Consider the following 25,165-nt stretch of genomic DNA (forward strand, 5'->3'; position numbering starts at 1 on the left):
AACATTACCAACTATGGACTTTGACTTCAGTAAGTGATCCAGTGCGGAAAATCCAATACCACAATTGGCACATTGCGGTGAGAAAAACACGGGGGAAAAATAAAGGTGGGGCTTGTGACAGGTACAGGCGCCGAAAAAAGTGGTATACTCCACACAGCGGGAGCCGGAGCAGCGGCACACTGCATCGCAACGCCATCTACATTGACACAAGTCAAGCAACATGCCTGCATATAATAAAGGGCACCCATTGGCTGTCTCGATCCCAGATGCTGCCTGTAGATGGCGTTGCGATGCAGTTTGCTGTTGCTCCGGCTCCCGCTGCGTGGAGTATACCACTTTTGTCGGCGCCTGTACATGACACAGTCTCATCTCCAGTATTGGAGGAGGCGGGGAACGGTCATTTGCAGACACTAGTACAGGCAATGGAGAGATTGGCAGCGAAGCTTGCCTCCTGGTGGTGCGGCAGCGTGGCACTTCGATTCTTCCAGTCTCCTCTTGACAAGGCACTTCGCAAATTCAACGGCACTTCACAAGTTACAGCGAATAACCAAGATATACAATGGGGCCTGGCAAGGAAGGTGTGGAACTTGGTGTTATTTTAAACCTTAGAATTACTCCCTCCTTTCGAACAATTTATGTAGCCTTCGCTGTGCTTTGCCGATTCTACTTGTCATTTTGTATATCAGCTTTCTCTGCGGTGGATCGTTTTTCCTCACTTCTGTATTGAGGCATCGATTCAACTGAAAGTCTTAAAGCGTTCTGTGCTCTGCCAGCTGCACATGACAACCTCCGCCGTGATTCGCCACGAAGTTTTATGTACTTTTGTCAGATCTTGGTTCGTGAAATCCCAGCGTGATGCAAGTCCTTGCTTGAGGATTCAGGTCCAAAGTTATTGCTGAGGTTCACCCTAAGTGCTTTCAATATTGTCACTGTGCAACTCACAAATGCGTCCTCCTGACAGCTTACTTTTTTTTGTGTGTTTGTGAAGGCTGCTCTGTGGCATAGACGTTTACATGTGGAGGCACTCCTGAAGTAGAAATTGCAGTAGTGGCTTAGTGAAACCATCATCGATGAGCCAACGCCTATAACTGCCTGTGTCACCTGTTTACAGCTTGGAAGCTTTAAGAGCCCTTTCTCGAGTAGCCCTCGTTTCAGGGCACAGTTATAACAGGTGGTGCAAATGTCCCCTGTGGAAGCTGGAGGAATACTTTGGCCAGCTCACTCGGTCTTCAGGTTCTGGCCCTCAGACCCAGGTGATAGATAACACAAGACACCATTGGGAATTCTGCTGCATTTATTCAGAGTTCAAACAAAATGACCTCTCCACAGTGGAGGATGAAGCAAGTACTAACAAAGAAAAATTAACAAACAGATTGATCAGCCGTCACTTCTAAAGCCAATGCTAATTCAAGTTCGTCAAAAAAATGCACGATAACTGAAAATACAGTGTCCTTTCTGGCTGGGCTACCGCTTTTCTCCCAGCACTGCTGTTATATAAAAAAAAAAAAAGTAAAAGGGAAATTCAGTTCATATAGCACATGCCGGTTGAAACATCAAATGGGTCACAGTGGAAGTATGTTGACACTTGCCACTCAGCATGACAACATGCAAATGCATAAGTTTACAAATGCCCAGATTAACGTGCACCATACCTAATGGTGTGGACAACAACACTCACGCAGATTTGCGCAACACGGATGTGGCGTTTCGCGCATTTTGTACCACTTGCATCGAAGGCTGTGATGATGTGATGACTGCATGCTTGACGCAATGCGACTCAAATGATGGTGAAGGTCTCTAAACTATACGTCTCAAGGACATAGGCGTACTGGGAGCCAGGCTTAACATTGCATTCATTCGAAAACTGCTGGACAAGCCAGAATGGGTCGCAACAGTGCTTTCTGCTAAAGATGTAAGTACACACATTTCTAACCTTGTGTCTTGTGTGCACTGCTAAACTTTACTTTCTTGGAGACGTACGACAATGTCATCGATGTCTGACTAAGCAAACAAGAGCGCATCACGAACATATTTTGTGTGTCCTGAGAGAGCGCACAACTCAGACATACGTGTACACAACAACAAAATGAGAGACTACAGAAACACAAGATACTAAGCAGACACACTGCTCAGAAACTGGCACCAGAGAGAGCTTCACTGTGTTTATGTTGCTTCTGGACCAATTGTTCTGCAGCACTTTGAATGTGGCATCTTTCCCTGTTACTGATCCTGCCTGTTACTTATTCGATTGTCTAATAGAATCTAGGCAAGTTAACAAAAGTCAATGGATGGCAACTCAATAGGGCAACGCCAACAATATGGTGCACTGTTCCCGAGCCTTGTGCACAAGCCAGCAAAGAAGTGTCTCCATCCAAAAAAGGGGTTGCTGGGTAGGGAGGGGACACTCAACACACATTTGGCACCAACAGAGACTCAGTTGGTGATGCGCGTGATCCTAACCGATGGCACGCCTGTCGGGTTCTGCTGCCTCGGTGGAGGTGGGGCCAGGTACCCGCCGGGTGGGGGAGGGGGTGGGTACGACATCACAGGCCCCGCCCCCGTGTATGGAGGAAGCGAGGTCGGGGGTGGCGGAGGTGGCGGGCCCGCGTGGTGGTGGTACGGAGGCGGGGGCGGAGCACCTGCATACGACGGGGGCGGATGGGGTGGCGGCTGATCGGGTAATGGCCTGTGGTGGTAGTAAGGTGGCGGTGGTGGCTGGCCCGTGGGGGGCGGTGGTGGCGGCACGTGAGTGGGCGGCGGATGGCTCGTTGGCGGCAGCGGCGGCGGTGGAGGCGGAATGCCATAGCTGTGAGGCAGCGGGGCCGGCGGCGGGTAGCCGCCCCGGTAGGCTGCCTCGGGGGGTGGCACTTTGTCACCGATGGGAGGCGGCAGCTCGTGGTGCATGGGGGGCGGCTGCCCGACATCCACAGTCATGGGCTTGGTGGCGCTGCTGTCAATGGTGGGGATGGGCATTCCTGCCATGGGGGGTGCGGCGGGTGGCGGCGCGGACGACGTCGATGGCACTGCTAGTGTGACAGGCACTGCCACCGCCAGGTCTGGCGGCGGCTGCTGAAGCTGTGGCGCCAGCTGCTGGGTAGGCGGCAGCACGATGGGAGACTTGGGCGGGGAAGACTGCACCGACAAGGAGGTGGGGAAACCGTGCATGTATTTCGCACCGCTCAAGCGACATTGGAAAGTGGCACACAAGCCTAAACACACTCGCACACAGCGACAACTTGCACAACTGCTATTGGGAGCCATCCAATTTGAGCATGGTAGCTTGTGACGTGAAGCGGAATGAAAGGAAGCACTAGCCTCCTATACACACCAATGGCAGCTGCATTCTTCTGCACTGCTCCCACCTTTCACAAAACACCTCTCTCTTTTTTGAGAAGTGACACATCCAAATAAGTGTCCCCAGCGGCCACTGGGCAGTTTAGAAGCCTTCTTAACTATATGTAAGCGACAAAGGATCGGCAAATGAACTGGACTTAATAAAAATGAAATGGCGAAACGTTGACACATGCAGGAGTCTTGAGCAGCATGGCAAGTCAGCACCAGTGGCTGCTCATGCAATTAATAAATGGAGCAACAAGCGCCATTCATAGCAATTTCAGACTGCATTCAGAAGAATTGACTCTGAGGACGTAAACAGTGCGAGGTATTGAAAAGTGGCACACAACGACAGACAACGCAAATTGGAAAAAGCAAGCGCTTCTTGAGCCCATCAGCAAAGAAGAGCGGAAGCCTGCGTTTCAGTGTGTTTACAGGACAAGGGCCGAGACAAGTATTGAGAAAAGGCACATTGTGTGGTTTTCATACAGATAACGAACCTTTTAAGTACGCCATGCTAGCTACAAGCCATTTAACTTCACAGTGAGATGGAAAAGCCTAAGACAAAGGCATAATATTGTTACAGAGCATTTGGACAGGGCTGTGTGCACAAGAGACAGACAGAGAAGTGGTAGGCTGTCCACTGGAGCTGTGGCCTGTGTACCACTCTACGTGCCTACCACTAACCTCTACTAAAGATCCGGTTTTGATGCACTACCGAACGGTGATATAGGTGCTTTTCACTATGTTCACATCACCTCCTGTTATAGCTTTAACAGTAATTTTTTCTCATTTTGTCTGATAAGCGAGCCGGGTTGACACGGGCACACGGGCAGCAATGCAGCTGAAACACGCATGCCTTGCGAACAAGCACTTATGTGGAAGTTTACAGTGTGCTTTTGTGTCATAATGTTTGCACCAGTTACCATATTTTGAGAACATAGTACCGAACAAACTTTTCTTCCTTTGAACCTTGTGAGGGCCAGGAGAGCTTAAAGAATGCAGTGAAAGGTTTGTTGAATACTGTGAGCACAGCTAAATGTGACAATCTTGCCCCCCCCCTCCCCCCCTCCACATATTATTTTTGTTGAGAGCTTCACATCAGCAGACACACACATTGGGTGTAAAATAATCAAAATAATCAAGCCAAAAAAGCGTGAAAGTCCTGACCTGCACTATAGCTCAAGACCGTTGCCAAGTAAATAAAAAATTGACTCGCCATCCCGGCCCTGCGAAAGTGGATGCCCAGCGAAGCTGCTGTAAACCACCACTACAACTGCTGAGGAAGGTATGCAATGCTTTATAGTACATTGCTTTAGAGTAACGCTAGTACAGGGAGTAATGGTAATTCTGACGGCACGCCACCGCCCATAGCGGCACTGCAACAACATTGAAATTAGGTTGCTTCTTTTATATACAAAAGGCTAGGGACGTCACACCCCACGTCGCTAGCTGCCGTGGCCCACGGCAGCTTGTACAACGGTTATCTTTACCAGGAAACGTACGTGGGGGGCGCCACATGCTTCGCATTGTTATCACGTGCGCCTTAACATCAATTACGTAGTTTGGATGCTCATGTTGTGCTTCTTCTTTATTGAAGCGTATGCTGTCCTGTACGTTGTATGCTCGATTCCAAAGAATGTACGCACTGTTTGCTTCACTTTGCTGGCTGCTTGAAGCCCCTGCCTTACACGGGGGTATGAGCCACTGCTCCAGGCGTGCACTGCTGCCGGGTTCGGCCCACATTTTTGTTAACGGACACAGACATGAAAAATGCCGACCCTCGAGAGGCTAACAGCTTCGCTGTAATAAATAATGGATAAAATAAAAGGCAGATTTCGGTGCGCTAGTTGCTCGATCGCCGAATCCGAGGGGCGGATGTGCGAAATGCTTAGGAGCGGGTCCGAGGCATCCACGTGCGATGTTCTTGATCACCAAGCCTAAGGTGCCGATAAGCGAAATGCCTAGCCGCGGGTCCCGAGGATTGCATGCGTAATGTGCTTGGTCACGATGTCCGAAGCACAGACGCTCGATACGCTTGTCCGTGTGTTAGAGGATTTCGCACGCGAGGTGCTTGGTTGCGTAGCCCGTGTCGCAGATGCTCAGAATGCTTAACCGTGGGTTTGACACATCGGTGACGGAGAGATCGACCTTGGGTATGCGATGTCCGCATCGCGCCCGTTTCGACACTTGTCAAGTCCCGGCGGTCGATACGTCGAGAGCTCGCGAGGTGTAAAGAGCAGACGACACCCCTACGAGGAGAGTGCCAGACCAATGGTGAAATGCGCTGGTGCCATATGGCGGGCGTGACCAATGGAAGGGAGGCTCTGGAACGGCCTTCAATCATTTGCTTTTTGTGTGCCTGTTTCTGTGTGGAGGAGATAGCTGAAGCAGCAAATTTGAAGCTGAAGAAATGCACTTTCCGACGAGACCAAGATGGCTGTGCTCGGTTGCGCCATTCCCGAAGTATAGTGGCTTGAAAAACGCAGTCTTTTCATGATATCCGTGAAAAATTTTCACCACTTCAGGCAATACAACAAATTGTTTAGAGGACTTTTACAAGGTTTTCAGTGAAGATATTTCAGAATCGGATAGAAAAATAGTTATAGAAACTGAAAATGCGATTTTAAAAAATTGAATCCTTGGCTATTTTTCGCTATGTAAATGCGGCGTCCCTTCCCTTAAAGCAAGATCTAATGCACTTTGTTACATTAGCCTCGCGGTACGTTTGCAATTTTTTTATGGTCGCATGATTATACTTATTTACACAACGATGTAATATGTCACCACTTTTCTTCGCGATCATGTGTCCATATGGTTGCTCCCCACAGCAACACAACAGGCAGACGCTTGAATGTCACATGCATGTGGTTGCCGCATTATGCAGTGAAGCTATTAAGAGTGGAAGGGGACCACTGTCACAGAACATAGTAGGAATCTCTTAATTATACAGGCACGCATGTGCAGCTTCCGGTCACAGTACGAGCACCAAGACGTCTAATAACTGTACGTGCAGCCATTCAGACCTGTTTCTGACGTTACTGTGGCACTTTGCGGCCTTCCTCATTGTTACATTTTTCCGGCTGTTGCAGCTTTTCTTGCCCTTGGAAAATGTATCAACTGGTTTCTGCTGTATATATAAATTATCTACAGCTACTTGGCTGTGCTTTTCAGAGCAGCATGCTGTAGTAGAAATGCTGTGCCTATGTCTTCCCTGTGAGGAAGCAGGGAGAGAACTAATACAGACAGGGGAAAGGGACTCGACCTTGAGGAAATGCACGTTCTGGACGGAAAAAAGTGAAATTTTTTTTTCGACGATTTCACATTCCTTTTTTTTTTCTTGGCGCAGACGCCCAGTGGCCAGATTTAATTGTTGTAACCGATAATGTGGGATGGGAACTAGTAGTAAGGTATTTATTATGCCATAAAACAAAAGTTCTCCTGGGCTGCTCATTCTTACATCTGAGTATTGCTAAAACTGCAAATGCTGCAAGTGGCAGTATGACCGTAGTTGTTGTGTCTAACTATAATGTTTTCGTGTTTGCCCCCTCTGTTCTTTCTTTTTTTTCTCGTGATGCCCGGTTATAGTAATTATCAGTTACAACAATGAAATTCTCTTGGCACTTGAATATTGTGATAAGGCCAAGAGTTTGTGCTTTGTCCAGTCTCACACCAACTTTCTTCTTTGTCCGCTTGTGCTGCACATCTGAGCTCTCTCTGGCTTCATTGTGTTTCAATTCGCACGACTGTCACACGAAAAATTGAGCCTCTCAGTTCACCTCATTCTTCTTGCTCGATGCAACGTCCTACCAATGGGCCTAAAGAAACATGCTGGCCATCTCTCAAGTTGACGACATTGGTGTTCGGGGGTGCAGCAATTAAATTCCCACAAAATTCTTATTGTCGTGTTCATATCGCGCCAGAAAAATTTAGTACTCGGGCGTCGGGTTCTCCACGAGTCTCCACCAGAGATGAAATCTTACTTTTATAAACAGACCAAGAAAACTTAAAAAGATTTTATTCTTAAAGTACACAACAACAGCAGCTGTCACAAAAGTGACAGCCTAACATTAGCTGAGCAAAACTGCGACAATTGTGCCAATTTCCCAAGAAACGAGAAAACAAAAAATAGGGAGGGAGGGAAGGCGAAAAAAAAGGAAAAAGATGTCTTGTAAGTTGCATTGAGAATGTTTGGTTCCGTTTAGCCAAAGAGGGCACAGCTGGCCACCTTTAACTCACTCCGGAGCATGAAAGAGCATGGGGTGTATGAGATCCACTCACAGGCAGCGAGCGCTTGCCGGACTTTATGGGCAGCACGGGTGAGTCCGGCGGAGAGTCCTGCGGCGTGTTAGGGATGGGCGTCGAGTACAGGTCCAGCACCTGGTGGCAGATGTCTGCGAGCGTGAGGTGCAAAAGACAGGAGGAGGGGGGGGGGGCAAGTTACAATATTTGAAAACTGGTGCCCACCTGTCAATGCTTGTGGCACAACAGGTAAGTGAAAGAAAGAAAACACGAACATAAATGCACCCGAACGTTATCACGGGACAGGCATATCCACCTGAATGAGCAGCACAAAGAAAGCCTTTGTAAGCGCTTTGTAATGACAATGCAGCAAAAGAATGGCTGTCCACTGGGACAAATCGGCAGCACGTAAGAGGTGTCTCGTTGGCCATCGTAGCCTGCAAACACGGTGCAAGAAACATAAAGCTGCTGTCAATGGGCCACCATCAAAATGAGTGAATGACTGGCACTAACCCGAGGAAGCCTTCAGGCAAGCTACGCTGATCGCTGCACACGCTCCTCGGGTGCTCAGCGCTGTCGCCCATTGCCGGATGACATTGTCATGCCTGCCTGCTCCAGCATAACAAATACCTTGGACATCCCCAATGAAGATGTGCTTTAGCACATCAAAAGTAAATAGCAGCTGTCGCAGGACAAGAATCCTGACAGTTCATTCGCGGTTTTTACCTCCAACGATGAGCTAGCCAATTGATGTTCTGTAGCTAACTGCATTGCAGAATTTCTTTTTTATTTTCAAGTTTATGCAACTGAAGGTCAAGGGTTGATCTATATGCGATTCTGCAACAGCAGCAGCAGACTCGGCATCAGAATCCCCCCCAACCCCAACCACTCAAGCAGCATACCTTCGAGCAGCTCGACGGTGATGTCCTCGACGTAAACCTCCCACCAGCGTTGGTGTCGCGAGGTGCGCCCTACCCAGTCGGTAACCTCGAACTTGGAGAGCTTGCCCGCCAGGTAGACGAGGGCAATTGCGACCACCTCGGGCTCCCACTGAAGGCACAGCGTCGTGCACAGACTGCACAATCGAGGTAACGCAGGGTTTGTCTCTGTAAGCTCCCAACAACATACTGGCAGCAGTACATTCACAACATAATCTGGCTCCGTGTCTCAAACATTATGTTAATCACAAAGCGAGAGATGTAAATAGGTGTCTCGCCTTTCCACGCAGTAGACTAACTGTCACCAGGGGGGTATTCTGTAAGAGTCCATTTAGTGGACTGTCCATTCGGCCGCTGCTGATTGGATGTAGCTGTATGGGCGAGGAGGAGACGGGCAGCTTAGCCAATCGGGAGTGGCCAAAATGGACAGTGCACTAGGTGGACTCTTACAGAATACCCCCCCCCCCCCCCCCTCCCAGGTGATATGCCGCAAAAATTTATTGCTCATTCTTTTCTAGCATGCCCCATCTTGTTCCAGCTGGCCCAAGATCTACATGATGAATTGAGTCACTGAAGTTGGTTGTTCGGTATGCTTAATGTACACGATACACGGAATTACATACTAGTCAAAAATGACTTGAAATCATCCGTAAAGCAATCGATGAACCATATGGACAGAAAGCACATCAAGCGTGCATTTGGAAGAGTCGGTTCATGGCTTCAGATATTTATGGCAGCTCACCAGAAGTACCTCAAATAATTTTCTCATCTTCTACCTTTTCTCTTTTTCTATCACGTTGTGTGGCCAGTCGCGCTGTATTTTTCGTTCCAATCCCGGTAACAGATAGACTGTATAAGGGAAGATGTGTTCAAGTCGCAACGAAAATGGCACACAATGACGAACATGGTTAGTGGGCCGATTACGGTGAGAACAGGGCATGTCAGCATGCTCAAGGCAGCAACAGAGAGCAAAAAGAATAAACCAGAAAAATAAAAAATGTAGCCCCAGTTGCATTAGCCTATAACTCATACAAAAAAAAACCATCACAGACAGGCACTTGCAAAATCTCTCTCTCTTTTTTAAACGACCTGCTTATCTTCTTCCTTAACCTCAGTCCGAATCGACCTCTTACGTTGCGATATTATTCCATATCAGCTGACAGAGATGCTGGGTTAGGAAGCTAGTACAGAATCACAGCGGGCCATTTTCAACAAGCAACAGAGCTGCTGAAAGTGAGGGAGGACTTTCCTACGGCATTCTCAGATTTCTTGACGAAGAGTGCAGAGTGAGAGAAGGCTATCCTCAATTTCAAAGCACTGGCCAAAATCCACAGAAATACTCCATGTTTGCATATCCAAAATGCACATGCTGGTGATGTCCCAGACATTAATGTGCTACAAAGGCTCCCTGACAGAAGCAAGCACTTCTTTACAACATATCCACATTGTTGCATGACTATCTCATGAACAACGCTGGAAAATTTCAGCAATCACTTTGAAGGAGCTAGCCAAATACTTGAGCGAGCACTTGGGTGTGTGCTCACATTTTACAAATTTAAATCTGCCGGAGAAATGCTGCACACTAGATCTCAGCGGTACTTGCACAACATGATGCACCTTGAAGAAACTAAAGGGACCGCAAGAAGGTGAAGATGTCCATGAACAGTTGTCGAGCAAGGAAAACCTCAGGTTGAAGGGTGACCTGTTTTCATCAGGGCCTCGATGAAGACGATTCCCATTGTTCACACAATGGCTCCAGGCTGAGGCTTCCCTTGTTCCCACACTGTTGCATGATGCATTCTGGGTCCACTTGTAAAGGTCGGAGTGGGATCTGCTGATTCTACTTGCTTGAAATGACCAGCGGAAAACAGACTCCCCATGGCTAAAACAGCTTGATATTGGTTAATGTAATTCACCTTAAGCCTGGTCGTGCATGCATTTGTGAATGCTCCTGGAGACAACGTCAGCTCAACTTGGAAGCCCAACACTGCTACAACACATTACAAACACTAGTGTTCGCAAACTGGAAAGTAGGCGGTTGTGGCTTTCAATTACAGGGTTATTGCAGCTTTCAATTATGCTGGAATATTTTACGTGCACAAAAACAAATTCCATCTCTACAACAAAGAAAGCTGGACAGACGTAACACCCCACCTGTCATTGATGAATGTCCAGGCCATCTGCACCATCTTCTGAAGCTTTGACTTGTCACCTGCAGTTTGAGCTGGTATCAGTGTCATACATTCAGGGGCTCTTTACAGAACAACCTCGTTGACACCACTACCGCCTTCTCTCAAGAGAAAGCTTCAGCTCGGTGGCTCCTATCTAGATACATGGGAAAGGAGAAATTGTTTTTCTCAGCAACCACAGCACCAAATTTGACGAGGTTTGTTGCATTTAAAAGAAAAAGTTAGAATCTAGTGACTGATAGTAGCAAATTGTTTATTTAGGCTATAAACCTTTTAATAAAATTTGTTGAAAATCGCAAGTTCTCAGAAAATGAAATTATGAAGTTTACAACTCTAACTCAGCAATGAAAAGCAATATCACAATTCTCTAAATAGCATCTGATATGTAATACATATATAGCGGACAAAATTGTATTATACATGGCTCTCAAATAGACTCCTCATATGTGAATATGACTTTCACAAAGCCCTTTTAAGCAATGTAACAAATTCACGCAAGATTTAAATTGATATATCAAATTTGTCCACTGTGAATGCTCTAACGGCTGCAGCTTACACAACTGCAATAGCTGCCCTTGGTGTGGCGCTATGGACTTGTAAACGTCTTGCTTGTATTACTTTCAAGCCTGACAATTTTTGAAAAGTCCTTTCAATACGTTCAAGCCATAAATAAAAATTCCACTTCCAACTGTCACTAGAATTTAACTTCCTCTATCAAATGCAACTGATTTCATTAAAATTGGCCAAAGGGTTATCCCAGACAAGCGTGACTGTGTTTTACATGTATTTGAATAGGTCACATCAGAGTTGGGCCCAAGCTAAAGCTTCCTCTTAAAAGGATACAGAATTATTGGTCTCTTATTGGTCTCCTCCGCTCGTGGCTCGCTTGCCGCCGCAGCGAGCCACGAAAAATCGGCCCAGGACCGATCCCACCCACGGGGTGCATTTTGCCACTAGTGTGGCTGGGGCATTACGGCACAACGCAGAAACGGTGACCTTGCCATATAAGAGAAGGCGAGATTTCCACTTCGTTTTTTTTTTTTTTTTTTTTTTTTTTTTTTTTTTTTTTTTTTTTTGTCGCACGCGGTATTGAGGGGTTTCTTCTAAAGGCTTCCCTCTATGGTGGAGTCGAAGCAATGCTGGTCGGAGGCGCCGCCACGCGATTTGACACGCTGCTGAGAGCATTGTCGGAGCACAGTATGCTCGAACTAACTGTCGCAAATGCTTGCGCATTCGAATTGCCAGGCGTTTTTGCCCACTAGAATGCACACAACTTTGACGGGACCACGGCGTCAGTTCGAATAAACCGGAAGTTTAAATTAAGAGTGTTCAAATTGACGAGATTCGAGTGTAGTAAATTCTTTTTTTTTTTTTTCTGTTTATGCACGACTAAAGTGCCCTGAAAAGAAGATAAATATTGGCCATGTCGTGGTTAACTGTAGTTTTGCTTATGTTTTTCTGTTGGCAACCGTGGGTGTCATGAACATTCCTAGGTTTTTTTTCAAGTGTGGCACGCATGTCACTGCTGCAACCCCGAGGATGTTGGAAAGAAGGCAGTGTCAAGTCCTGGTAGTCCTAGAGTACACTTACTCTGCAGTAGGAAGGAACAGAAGTAGGACGACAGGTTTTGTAGTGTGCTTTGACAATGTTTCCCGTATTGGTCAGCATAACACATTGGTGAACCCAAATACGAAAAAAAAAAAAAAAATGGGTCCGAACTTGTCAATGGCAACAAAAATCTTAACGTACTATATTTCCATCCTCCTATGGCAGGACTGGTGCATTTTTCATTAAACAGAGGCAATATTTTCAACAACAAAACATTTTTGGTCTTTGACCATAGTAACAGTGTAACTAGAACTTTGTTTGTAGAGTAGAAGTTTATTTATAAGCACAGAAATAGCCTGTCCACAAAGAATTAAAAACCAGTCAACAAGTTCAGCCAACAAGTTCAGCCACCTTAAAAATGCAGTCACAAATTTCTTTATGACGCAGCAGAACAGAACAGAAGCAATGTGTGAAAGGTATCAAGTGAGACCTACCTTTGAGACACTTGGCGTACTTGAGAAGAAACCCGTAGGGATGACTGACCTGGAGGTCAAACTTTATTGTCTGCAGCAAAATTCGCTCCATGGTCATGACTTCTTCCTGCAGTCACACATAGCGAGAGTGTAAATTTATAAATGCTTGGGAAAAAAATGCATCTGCCTGCAAGCTGCAGCCATTCACCCTTTATTGATGAGTGTGGCCAACAGGCAACCTAACAGAATGCAATTTTTTCATTGCAGCATTTCGGTATTGAGTACAAAGCATCAGGCTACCGTATTTATTCAAATCTAACACGCGCCGTTTTTCCGATAAAGTGGGTCCAGAAATTGCATGTGCATCAGAATCGAGTACGACCCTAAATCCATGTTACCATATCAACATCGGCTTTCGAAAAATGGTCGCCTCATACACGCTTCTAGCCTAGCTGCCGTAGCTTCCTCCATGTGTATACCTCCATGTTGTATGTGTAACCAGGCGCTGGTATAACCTTGTCTACCACCTGTCTTCTTGTTTTCTGTGTTTACTCAATCAGCATGGAAGCGCTGACTGCGAAGACATCCCAAGTCCACCATGATGCCACATTTAAAAGGAAAGTTATCATGTGCGCAGGGATGAACAGAAATCGGGCCGCATCACGGGCGTTCGGAGTGCTTGCGTGCGGGACTGGCGCAAACAGAAGGAGAATATTTTCGCCAGCAAAGCAACAAGGAAGGGTTTCAGTGGACCGAAGCAGGGCCGCTTTGCCAAAATAGAAGAGCTGTATGCAGAATACGTGCAAGAGCAGCGAGTGGCACAGCGGCCTGTGACGACCGATCTGCTCAAAGTACGGGCGCTGCAGTTAGCTTTACAGAAAGGGCTAATGCGGAGCGACTTCAAAGTGAGCAGGTGCTGGCTATCAAATTTTATGAAAAGAAAAGGCTTTTCTCTTCGAAGGTGGACAGGAATGTGCCGAAAATTGCCCGAAGAACATGAAGAGAAATTGCCCAGCTTTTCAGCGGTACGTATTGAAGTTGCACCATAGAAATGGCTACCACTTCGGACAGATTGGAAATGCCGATCTGACGCCGCTCTACTTTGACATGCCTGCCATCACAACCGTTGAAAAGAAGGGGGTGAAGCAAGGGCGCGTTTTGTCTTCCGGCTACGAAAAAACTAGAGTCGCCGCAATGCTTTGTTGCAATGCGGATGGGCCCAAGCTGCTCCAGTATCTTATCTTCAGACGGAAGACCCTCCCGAAAGGAATCGTGTTTCCGAGTGGCGTAATTGCGCACACAAATGAAAAAGGTTGGATGACCACGGATTTGGTCGCTGACTGGATTGATAATGTTTCGCGAAAGAGACCCAGCGGCAGTTTGGGTCTGCATGGGATGCTTGTGCTCAATGCGTTTAGGTGCCACCTTGACCAGTGCATCAAGGACAAGCTGGCTGCATGCAACACCGACTTTGTCGTGATACCCGGTGGCATGACATCGCAGCTCCAGCCGCTCGATGTTTGTTTGAACAAGCCAGTTAAAGATAGAATTCGGGCGCTCTACACCGAATGGCTTGTCAGTGGCTGCCATGAATTCACGCCCGCCAATAAAATGAAGCATGCCTCGCTGCAGGACTTCGGTGGATGGGTGGAAAATGCATGGTGCACGATCCTATCTGCCATGGTTAACAAGGCCTTTAAAAAGTGCAGGATTTCGAATGCGATGAACGGCACCGAGGATGAAATGCTTTGGTCTGTTGATAGCAATAAGGGGTTGTCTGATAGTGACGACGAGTGATATCTATTGCCCCACGCGACTCGTACTGCCGCCTCCATTTGTGTTTCTATTCATCGCAACTTTGGTGTGTTGGGAATAAACCTGTTTTTTTCCAAATGAGAGAATATATTATTTCTACATGAAAGCACAAGGTGCGCAGTATTGTACTCTTTCTTTTTGGTCACGGAAAACAGGTGCACGTTACAATCGAGGGCACGTTAGAATCGAGTAGATACGATAAGTGTCTTCGGCCAACACTGAATGACAGGCAGCACGCATCATTTGTTGATCTACCGCAAGAACACGGGACAAGGAAGAAGAAGCATGGCATGCGACTCATCTTTTGAAAGCATGGCCAGAGGAGACTGACTGATGCAAGATTTTCAGCTGCAGTGCTTTCACATGCATGTTGTAAAGCAAATGAAGTGTACACCTGTGGTTCATATATGACGAGAGCTTCCTGTGCAAATTACAAATGAAGCCACAGGTGGCTTGGGGTGAAGCCTACTTCCACTTTCCTGCCTGGTGTTTCCCCCTATTGCTGAAATAAGGTTTATGCAAAGTACTTTTTTCTTCTTTTTTCTGATTATGCTTATTCTCAATGTGTTTTTCACATTTAAATAGAAAATAATATTTTTTACCAGGTATATCTATAGGTGCTGTCATTAAATGGTTAAGTGCCATAATGAAGGGCCAACTTGTGCTATTGGGTACTTGTCACAAAATGGAACAGTGCTGGGGGACAGGACAAATGGAAGGAAACAAATGAAGCGCTGCTTTCTGTTTGCACTGTCTCATGCACTGTTACCCTAACTGGGTAGCCAACACATGGTAGCATATGTGTAGATTAATATAACGAGAGATTCATGTGTGCCATTACCTGCTCTGAAAAAGCCCCTTAAGTTACGCTGAGAACAGCAGTCCAAATGTAATGTGAAACACTTTGCCTCTTACTTTGTGCTTCGCATTACGGGAGCTCACCCACAAGGCCACTGAGCTTTTCGACCAGGCTCTCCCCGTTGGAAGAACATGCACGTGTGGCACAGGGGGCGAGAGTCAGCGAAGAAGTGAAGTACAACAAAGGGGTGGTTGAACGATGACATTTATAGGGATTAATATCCCAAGCCAACACATGGGGGCTATGAGAGACACCATAATGGAGGGCTTCGGGTAAATTGTGACTACCTGTGGTTCTTAAACATGCATTGAAAGCATGGTGCATGAGCATGTTTGCATTCTGCCCCACCAGAGTGCGACTTCCACAGGCGGGAATTGAGACCACAACCTCAAGTTCAGCCACAGAGCACTGTACTCACTGAGCCACCCCAGCAGTAACATAGAGGAGAACTGTGCACTAAGCCGAATGTCTGTTATTCAGAAAGTCTTGATATCTGGCGGCCGCCCGATATGGTACTGCAATGTTGTTGAATGTGGTCTCACTCGCACAGATGCAGCTGCCTTGGCATCCACGCAACTAGCACCTCATGGCAGCGTGTCATGGCTCTGCTGGGACATTTTGGCAGAGCGCATCGGGACAAGCGTCCACACCGAACCCAGCACACATTTCCAATCTCTGAGGCAGCGGCACGGGCGACTTCTCTTCATTGTCTACCATGCAGTTGTGCACACTATGAAATGGACCCGATCCTAGGACTTTCACTGCGCCGGTAGCAGCATGCCAGTAGTAGCAGTACGCCTTAGTGGGCTAAAAGGCAACTATGGCATTAAGCGAGATGTGTGTCCCATGAAAACGCCTGTTTAGCCACTGAAGTCAAAAGGTGAAAACTAATAAGATTCTACAATAGCAGTGGTGTTGAGGAGAGGCAGGCCTCAAGTGCCCCCTAAAATTCACTGTAAAAATACACAGTGGCATTCTCCTCAGTATTCCCTTCAATATTGCCCTGAACACAAGCACAGCGAGAAAGCGGCAAGGACTACTGTCACCATGGCACTGGCAAGAGTGGTGTGCAAGTGTGCTGAACATGATGAAATCAGTCCACGGCAGGCAACAGAATTTGATCACGTTTCCATGGCACTCCGGAAGCGGAGCAACAACACTGGATGAGTAATCCGGCAAGGTTGCACTGACCTTAGGGTCTTCTCCAAAGGACAGATACTGTTTGTCGGTAAGGAAAGAGCGCGCTGTCTTGATGATGTCCTTGCACTTCTTGGGTGTCTCCTCTACCTTGCCCGCCAGGAAGAGGCAGCAGCAGGCCGTTATCTGCAACGAGCATGACGGCAAAATGATTCTAACCCAGGAGGCATTATTCCCGACAGCTGGGTGAGTTGGTTAGTGGCACCGCGTAACAGGCTAACAGTGCTGAGAAAGACAAAACACAAAACACTAAGAGCAGTGGACCACCATTGGGCCACGACTTCTCTAACTGATGACAACAGATCTATCGAAAAAAAACCTTGGCTCATCAGTAAACAAGCTTCGCTCCACAGGTTAACATAGCCTCAATGTTGTCAAATATGGTGCACTGCAGCATTATGTTTGGAGAGTGCATTTTCTCCACAGATCCAGGCTTACTTTGCATAAAATTCGCGGGCTCTTGTATTACACAGAAACAACAAAAACAGCAGCAGCAGCAGCAACGACAAATACATTATTTCAGAGCTACTTCTGTGCAGTTGCTCAAGCTAAACTAGGCCTGGCACAATAGGAAAGCCACTGTCCTTCATGAAGCAGTAGACTATGATGAAACAAATGAAAGAACTCACAAATCTGGGGAATGTCTTGAAGGAGTGGAACATGTAGAAGCGGTGGAAGTACACCACGCCTGTCGCCATGGTGTCATAGCGTCTGGGGAGGGACGTCACAGTCAAGGTGCAACAAGCATGTGTAATATTGTATGGCTTGCACGATGTGCTCAGCCAAAAGATGGACCGAGCCACAGCTCTTCACTTTTAATCATTCTCTCTCTCCCTCTCTATTTTTTTTAATTGGGGGATTCGCCAATAGACACCAGAGCTACATTTTCCCCGTGGAAAAATTTTTGAAATCTTTACTACTGCCACTTTTTGGGAGCGAGTTGCATGGGCTTTCGAGAGTTAAAAGCCACCCTTAGCTCGCTTATCGGCCAAGTGACCTACTCCAATTAAGGCCCCTGAAGAAAACTAAAGGCAGCGACAAACTTTTATCTTGCCGCCGCAGTTGCCACGATGAGCGTGAGAGGAGGCAGGAGAGAAGGTCTGCGTCTCCCAATTGATGGAGCGCCATCAGGTGGCATTTTCCGTGCCCTTTTTTCTGTTTTTCCGCACATTGGTGCACTCGCCACCTTGGCAGGTGGCCGTCGAGTTGCTGTGGTAAGGCATTCGCAAAGAATTTCACATGTTTCGGCTGTCTCGTGGCTGCTCGCGCCATTGAAGAACTATGTTTTTGTTCTGTTTTATGTTAGTAATTGATTTTAAGGGTACTGAAGATGCAAAGATGTACGAACGAAATTTTTTTCTTTCTTGATGGGGTATGGAGCTCAGGCATGGGTAATCTTATGCATGGGTGCTATTCTCGATGTTCGTGCAGTTTATTTCTTTTTTTTCGTATACGCTATCGTTAACAAGTGTATGAAGCTATGGAGAGCGATATATATCGTGCTAAAAGCTTAACATGCGTTATTGTTGTACTAATTAGAGTGCACGGCTTTGTCACTGCATGCTTTTGTTAGGCGCTGCAACTATATTTTGCGAGGACAAGCAGTTCATTACCATGTGCAAATTATTTTGACTATTGTGAGTAAGCTTTCTCCCCTTCGCCATCACGGTACAATAAAGTGGTGAACAAGTTTGTTGGCTCATAATGATTTGGAAATTGTGCAAGGGGAAGGGGGAAGGTTGCTCATTGATGGAAACTATTTCTATGTGTAACTTTCATTCTTGCATAACCTTTGTTTACAAATGACGTACAGGTTCCACTGAGATTGCGCTTGAGAGCCAGAGGCATCAGTTATTCATAAAGGCATAGGACCAGTTTTACTGCGTGCAGCATCACGACGAAACGACGAGAAAAGTTGAGATGCTGCGCTTTGATCGCACGCGTTTCTACGTGACACTCTCGTTATTCAGGTGAATATGTCATGCGCCTTACGTTCGGTCATCATGGTACTAAGATGATCAAATTATGAAGCTGCACAAAGTCGATACACAGCAGTCGATCGGGTCAACACAAGTACACAAGTATGCATTTCGAGTAGCGCACACACATCCGAGTAGTTGAATCGGCAGCTACATATTGCTGCACACATGCAAACGCATCACCTTTCGTGTGTAATGGTGAAACCTTGCCTTCATCGCAGCCCTTTCATGCCGGGCAAGTGTCTTTAGAGAGCCAAATAAAGAATCTTATCAATGCAATAGAAATCAACTGCAAAGCGGCTGGATCTGTGCAAGTCGTGACAGTGTTTTTGCCGGCAGGTACACTGCTTGTGGACAACAACGCTCAAATAAAGCTCCGACAGGTATATGAACATTGTGCACATTACGTTTACAGTGCTGGCAAGACAAAGAGCTCCGATTTTCGTGCTGGAACGTGACACTAAAAGAAATTTGTCCACGAAACTAGCCTCAAAAGGCTTCTAACTGGAAGTAGGCAGCCAACTTGAAACGGCAAAACGAGTGCGTAGTTACTGTGCCAAAAAAGAACAAAAATTATCTACTTCTGCCAGTTTCATAGTGTTCCATCATCACTCCTAGCACAGCACACAATAAACAAGCCTCAATTACAATAAAAATCCATGTGAAAGCACCGAACAACAATTTTTAATGTCTCACCTCGCATAACTCTATGGGCAATACCGGCGTGCCGCAGAGCGTACAACCAAAACTGCAGGGGGTGAGCAATGAGGGAGAGTGCGAGTGGCGAGGAGACCAGGAGAAGGAGAGGCTGGGTGAGGAGGAATGTCGATACTAAATTTATTCAGGGGGCTTGACTCTGACAGGACCCCTTTGATGCGTGGTCAGGGAATTTGCATACATGCTACATCTACAACCAGATTCATACGTTCTCTTGCAAGAGAAATGGTGGTCAAAGCATCAGCAGTTACTACAGGTGCCCTCAGTAGGCAAAAGCACGGCCTTTGAGATTGGTTCCTATTGTTCTGAGGGAGTTATAACTGTGCGGTGCAATCTCGACACCAGCTATGCTGAAAAAATTTTAAAAATTAGATTATGGGGTTTTACGCGCCACAACCACTTTCTGATTATGAGGCATGCCGTAGTGGGGGACTCCAGGAATTTGGACCACCTCGGGTTCTTTAACGTGCATTTAAACCTAAGTACATGGGTGCTTTCGCATTTCGCCCCTAATGAAATGCGGGTGGCGTGGCCAGAATTGTATCCCGCGACCTTGCACCTACGCTGAAGAGCAGTACCAGATTTGTGCGCTGAAACGGGGTGCTGCTATCTCTATAGCTCAGTTTTCTCCTTTTGGTTCTTTACTGCGCTTCACCTATGCTGAAGCGCAGTAAAGAACTAAAAGGAGAAAGCTGAGCTAAAGAGAAGGCAGCACCCCTGCTTCAATGCACAAATCTGGGTCTCATCTGTACACGACTACTGCCTGCTGCAAATGGGAAGGATACAGTCCCATCTTGGTGCCGACGTTGATGATGAATCTCGCACCCTCCCGCCGGTATCTCTGCTCCTTCTCCACAGAGATACCATCGAGGTAGGAGGGTGTCTTCCGGAGAGCCTTCTTGCTGTAGTACCAGTTTGGCATCTTCTGCTGGGCCTGAAAGCAGAGCATGCAAAGCCCAGCGAGTTTTCAAATGTCCTGCAACTGGCACATAAGCAGCTTCAAGCAGGAGGAACAGATATATCCCAGCCAGCAAGGGGATGTCCTCCAGAAAATAAGCCCAAACAAATAGTTTGACTTGCCCAAAATTAGCCGGAAACAATGCAAGCATTCTGTCTAGAGAATCTACTAGGAAATCCGGCAGAAACAGGCATTGTAAGCAGAGGCAAGCCAGCCGGTTGCTTGCCGTAACATTTAACTTGAACTTAGAAAACTTCTTAAACATAGAGTGTTAAGTCCAAACGAGGCACACACACTCCTTTTTTGAACTGGACACAACCTTCAGAGACTGCAAAAGGAGTTACACACCTTTTCGGCGTCGGTCACATATGGAGAAGACTTTCTTTTCCCCTGCGCGTAAACACATTGTTAGCCGGAAAAGAGGTGACAAACCAGCCTGGCGTGCAAAAGAAAAAGGCTTTACAAGTTGACAATGGCTGAAAATGAAGGCAACATGGCATACACTGTGGTGCTTGCCAAACTCTGCTGGCATATCTCTAAAACAGCCAGTCTCCTTGGAAAGATATAGCGACTGGAGACAGTTGATGATGCTACAGTCAACAAAAGAATGTTGGGTACGAAAGAAGAGTTGGGCTACTCTGTATTGGCGGCAACATGTAAGGCCGGTCACAAGAACAAGCCAAGACGCATACAAAGCGCTTCACTCAAAACTAAGGTTTACTGGAACAAAACTTGCTCAGCATTTTTTCATGTGCATACATGAATGTTCTTTTCCACCAATAAACTTTGCGAGTACAGCGCTTCACCTGTCATAGCTCATTCTTATACCATGTCTTTCATGCTATGGTATATTACCATGTTCAGAAAAGCTGATGTCTGCACATGAGCTGAGTAACGATTATAATTCTGCTGCACCTAAATCAACCTGACAATAAATTTCCTTGTAACAAGCTATGAGGGTTAGCTGAAAAGTAACTCACAGTCATAATAAATTTTTGAGCAATCAGGGTGGCACAGCAAAGGAGACCGGACAAGGCGCTACTCTCAACTAAGATCTTTATTCAACACACCCTACAACACACACCCTACATAACCCTAGCAGAGGGTTAACTGATATGCCCGAACACAGTTCTACATTAAAGAAAATTGGAGCTTCCAACTTTTTTCCTGGCCACAGAGAGTAATTTGTACTAAAGAAACAATAAAATGTTATTTGATTTAAAGCTTCACTATTATAATAGTAAATTAATTAGCCATTGGTTTACTGAACTACCCACAGCTGAAACTTCACTTCCAGCATATCAAAAACACAGCTACGAGCTTTGTGTTAAGTCTATAGTGCTAAAAGTAAGCATTTTGAGGCAATTAAGCATAGCATGTATATGCTGGGTGTTACGAGGTTAAAAAACAGCGAACACAGTGTGCCTCCAGCCAACATGTTTCCGAGGTGCATAATTAAAGAATGTCTCCTAACATGCCAGAATGAGTTTAATGCAAGCAATAAAAGGATGTAAATTAAAAAAAAGAATGTGATGCTGCCTTAGGACATTCTGCAGGAGACACAATGTTAAGAAAAGCAAAAGAAAGGTAGAAACATTACATACATTCACAGTGTACGCTATTAGCCAGCAGTTGGCAGAACAGTTTTGTCTAAATCTGGTCACATTGCAAAGAAATTTTGTACTTGGTCATGTCAACGTTGGCTCAGAGTGATTAGCAAGGATTACCATGGAGACTGTTGACAAATTGCCTGCTGGTTATCAGCATCATGTTGGAAGTGTGACAGCACCTGACGGGGATAACTTAAGGGCATGCGATTTGCCACTAATGACAGGTTGATGAGCATAACCAGCTCATTATTCACGGACGAACTTTTTAGGTTGAGACAGCTAGTTCACTGTTTGCAACAAATGTCTCACAACGGCGACTGTTTTGAAAAATAAGCGTGCACTCCTCCATCTACGTATACTTCCACAATGCTTTTGTTACACTTGAGCATTACTGCTCTACAAGTTACGGCTTAATGTGCTTTGCTTTTCAGCCGGCCTTCATAATTTAGGTGCGAAAGCACGCAATAAATTTATTACACGCGGAGTTTCGCTAGTAACATGATTACCTATCAAATAATTTAATCTCTACATATTTCAGTAAGTCCATTCACTTTGCCTGCCCTGTGTTAATGATGCAGTCACTACATTTTTCCCCATCATTGCAGTGGGTAACACTAGCACAGCACAGATGTTATATGCAGTTAGGCTGGGATAATGTAGCGATTCCATTTCAATTTCTTTCTCACCAATTTGAGCTGCGCTCTGCCTACGTCGCCACCAAGACATTCTTGAGCAGCGGATGCGATAGTATCGAGCAAAAAGGGTCATTGCATTGTGTCGGCCTTTGATTACACATTCCACTGCAACTGAGCAAGAGGCAGTACAAGCTTCCCACAAGCAGTTCAGAAGGTGTACATATGCACAGTGCCATCACTGAACAGGCACACACTAGTTCACGTGAGGCAGGAGGAATTGAATAGCATTACTCCTTCATAACAAAGGTGCAGTAAACACATAATCGCGCTTCTGTACAATGTCCAAGCAAGGCACTCAGGTTTGCAGTGTCACGTGACAACAGTGAGCAACTAACAAGCAGTGGTGCATGAGCCTATGAAGTGCTCCTTCTGTTTCGGAAAACTATCCCCAACATCAGCATGTAGGCGGCAGAAGAAAAAAAAAAAACACACAACTGCGCTACAGAGCAGTTTTCAGGCAATCCACACAAAATGATCGGGACACTGCGCGGCCAAACACAATATATCACACAAAACACACAGAAAGGTCAGTGCAGGTGAACAGTGACGTCACAGAGACGCTATCGGAAGTTGGTGGTGAAGCATCGTTGGGTGATGGCAGGGCAAGAACAGGCAGAACGCACGAGCACACACGACAGGTAGCGACGATTCAGCGAACAAGTCATTTGTGTGGGCGTAGGAACCGTGACCAACGCCATGCAGGCCGTTTTAGTTCCTTTAACGCAAGTCGAGCTTAATTTCTTGTGTTACAACTGTACGCGGGACGACGTGATCACTGCTGACCTGTGGTCTGCTCACTTATTCCAGACGAGGACAGTTCACATCGAGTCACGCGACTGGTCGTGGGAAACACTTAAACTAAACGCCAATTAACAACAAGATTCCTACGCCCGACGTTGACGCACGGCAGAGAAGTAGATGCGACAGAAGCGGCGTTTCCACGTACCTTCGAATCGGAATTTACGGTAATGCAAACGAGAAGTGGAGCAGAAGGCAGTACTTTTGTTTGCCGATATGTTTTAAGCGTAAGCACTAGCTCCACCCATCAGAGTTCATGCGTTCTGGAAGAGTGAAGACGAAATTGCAGATGGTTAGTAAGTGCGACTTAAAAGAATATAACGCGAGACTGACACTTTTCAACGTCGCAACAGGCGACGCTCAGACCCAACGTTCGACTCGTAGTAACTACAGAGAGATCGCCACACAGCATATTGCCCTCAGAGCAAACATCGTTAGACATTGAGTACACATTTAGCTGTAAGAGAAGGCTCTTCTACAATGAAATGTGGCCGCGCAATGAAGCCGAGCACGCATCTCCACGACCGAAATAAATCGATGTATGGATTGTGAGGCATTGTTCACTTACCCTGCTCGACTTTGAGGTATTCATTCTCGTCTCTATGTGCTAACGATCAAAATAAATACTCGCCACAGAAACCAAATCAGAAATGAAACTGCGCAATTGCAGACTTTACGCCGACTACACAGCAGCCATCTTTTTCTTTCTGCTATTAGAAGTGGAGAAATGACATTGCTTTGTAGGTTCACTTCGTCTTTGTAGAGTAAATATACCTCAACCGGCGGCAAAACCAGTTTACCTTAAAATATTACTAGTTACTTAATTATTACCAAGTAATATCCATTGTGTTTCATTTAACATGTGCGCATTGTTCGGAACGTCCTGCGCGTGCACGCATAACTTTATTCTACTCTACTATTCTACTATGCACTCTCGGCCAACGAGGCCAAAGTCGCTTCTAGGCCATGCATGTGTGACGTATCTATGTCTTCTTGCCTCTTGAAAACTATCACGTGACATACTGTATCGCGCGCCTTTTATGAAGTGCGAAAGACGAGCTCCAGTGAGTACGTTCCCGGCAAATTATATTTACTGGCGTCACGTTTTGTTGGAGTATGTTTTCAGGCGACTTTAACACATACTTCTATTGTGCTTGCGACACCGGAAACCGCAGCTGTAAAGAAACGAGCTCACAAATGGGGGTGTGGGAATATCCGAACATTTCGAATAGCGAATAGGATAATGCGCTATCTGGTCCCGCCTTCAAATCTAATAGCTATAGTGGTTGTAAATATGAATTGTTAAATCATTTATAGTATGCGCAATCAAACATAAAATTGGAGCAAAAGTGTGATAAATTTCATCCCGGCGGCCATGTAGGAAATAAAACGCGAGTAGTTACACGTTAATGGAGCACGCTATATATACCTCGCTCAGGGAGCCAGAATTTTCCTTCGCCCGATCCTGCGGCGCGCGTCGGCGTCGCACCTCGTAACCGAGTGAACGAGCACATTGAAGGATGGAAGCTAACGTGGAGCGCAGCGGCAGATGAAAGATCGCGCTAGCGAAGAGAGCGCGAGGAAGAGGGTGCAGCGGAACCATGAAGCGGAAAGCGTGAGAATAAAAGCGTAGTACCGCGCAAGACGGGTTGTGCGGAAACGATGGCTACGAGATGGCGCCAGACTAGCGCGCGTCGTCTGTATGGCAACAAAGCGCTGCATGAGCGGAGATCTGCCTGCGGCGGCTGCTGTGAATCGCGCAGGTGCGTCCCCCACGCGCTTCGCGATCGCCAGATTAGCGATCGAGGCAGCCG

The 25,165-nt window shown here is 46.4% G+C and overlaps 1 protein-coding gene across 2 annotated transcripts; it reads right to left on the reverse strand.

Moving 5' to 3' along the window:
• Positions 1-1,276: 1,276 nt before the first annotated feature.
• On the reverse strand, positions 1,277-24,077 carry CycK (cyclin K). Of its 2 annotated transcripts, XM_050181447.3 has the most exons (11): positions 23,920-24,077; positions 23,500-23,614; positions 20,597-20,638; positions 20,076-20,224; positions 17,224-17,305; positions 16,589-16,720; positions 12,745-12,850; positions 10,668-10,725; positions 8,478-8,650; positions 7,615-7,727; positions 1,277-3,132 (listed from the first exon to the last, which is right to left on the reverse strand). In XM_050181447.3, exons 4-11 carry the CDS (start codon positions 20,210-20,212, stop codon positions 2,434-2,436), a joined length of 1,500 nt encoding a protein of 499 aa, XP_050037404.1. In that variant the 5' UTR covers positions 20,213-20,224; positions 20,597-20,638; positions 23,500-23,614; positions 23,920-24,077; the 3' UTR covers positions 1,277-2,433. The 2 variants fall into 2 exon arrangements, with proteins under 2 accessions (XP_050037404.1, XP_050037403.1); XM_050181446.3 differs by lacking the exon at positions 23,500-23,614.
• Between the last annotated feature and the right edge of the window lie 1,088 nt (positions 24,078-25,165).

This window comes from Dermacentor andersoni, chromosome 7, assembly GCF_023375885.2.
Source record: "Dermacentor andersoni chromosome 7, qqDerAnde1_hic_scaffold, whole genome shotgun sequence".
In the NCBI taxonomy this organism is placed as follows: Eukaryota; Metazoa; Arthropoda; class Arachnida; order Ixodida; family Ixodidae; genus Dermacentor; species Dermacentor andersoni.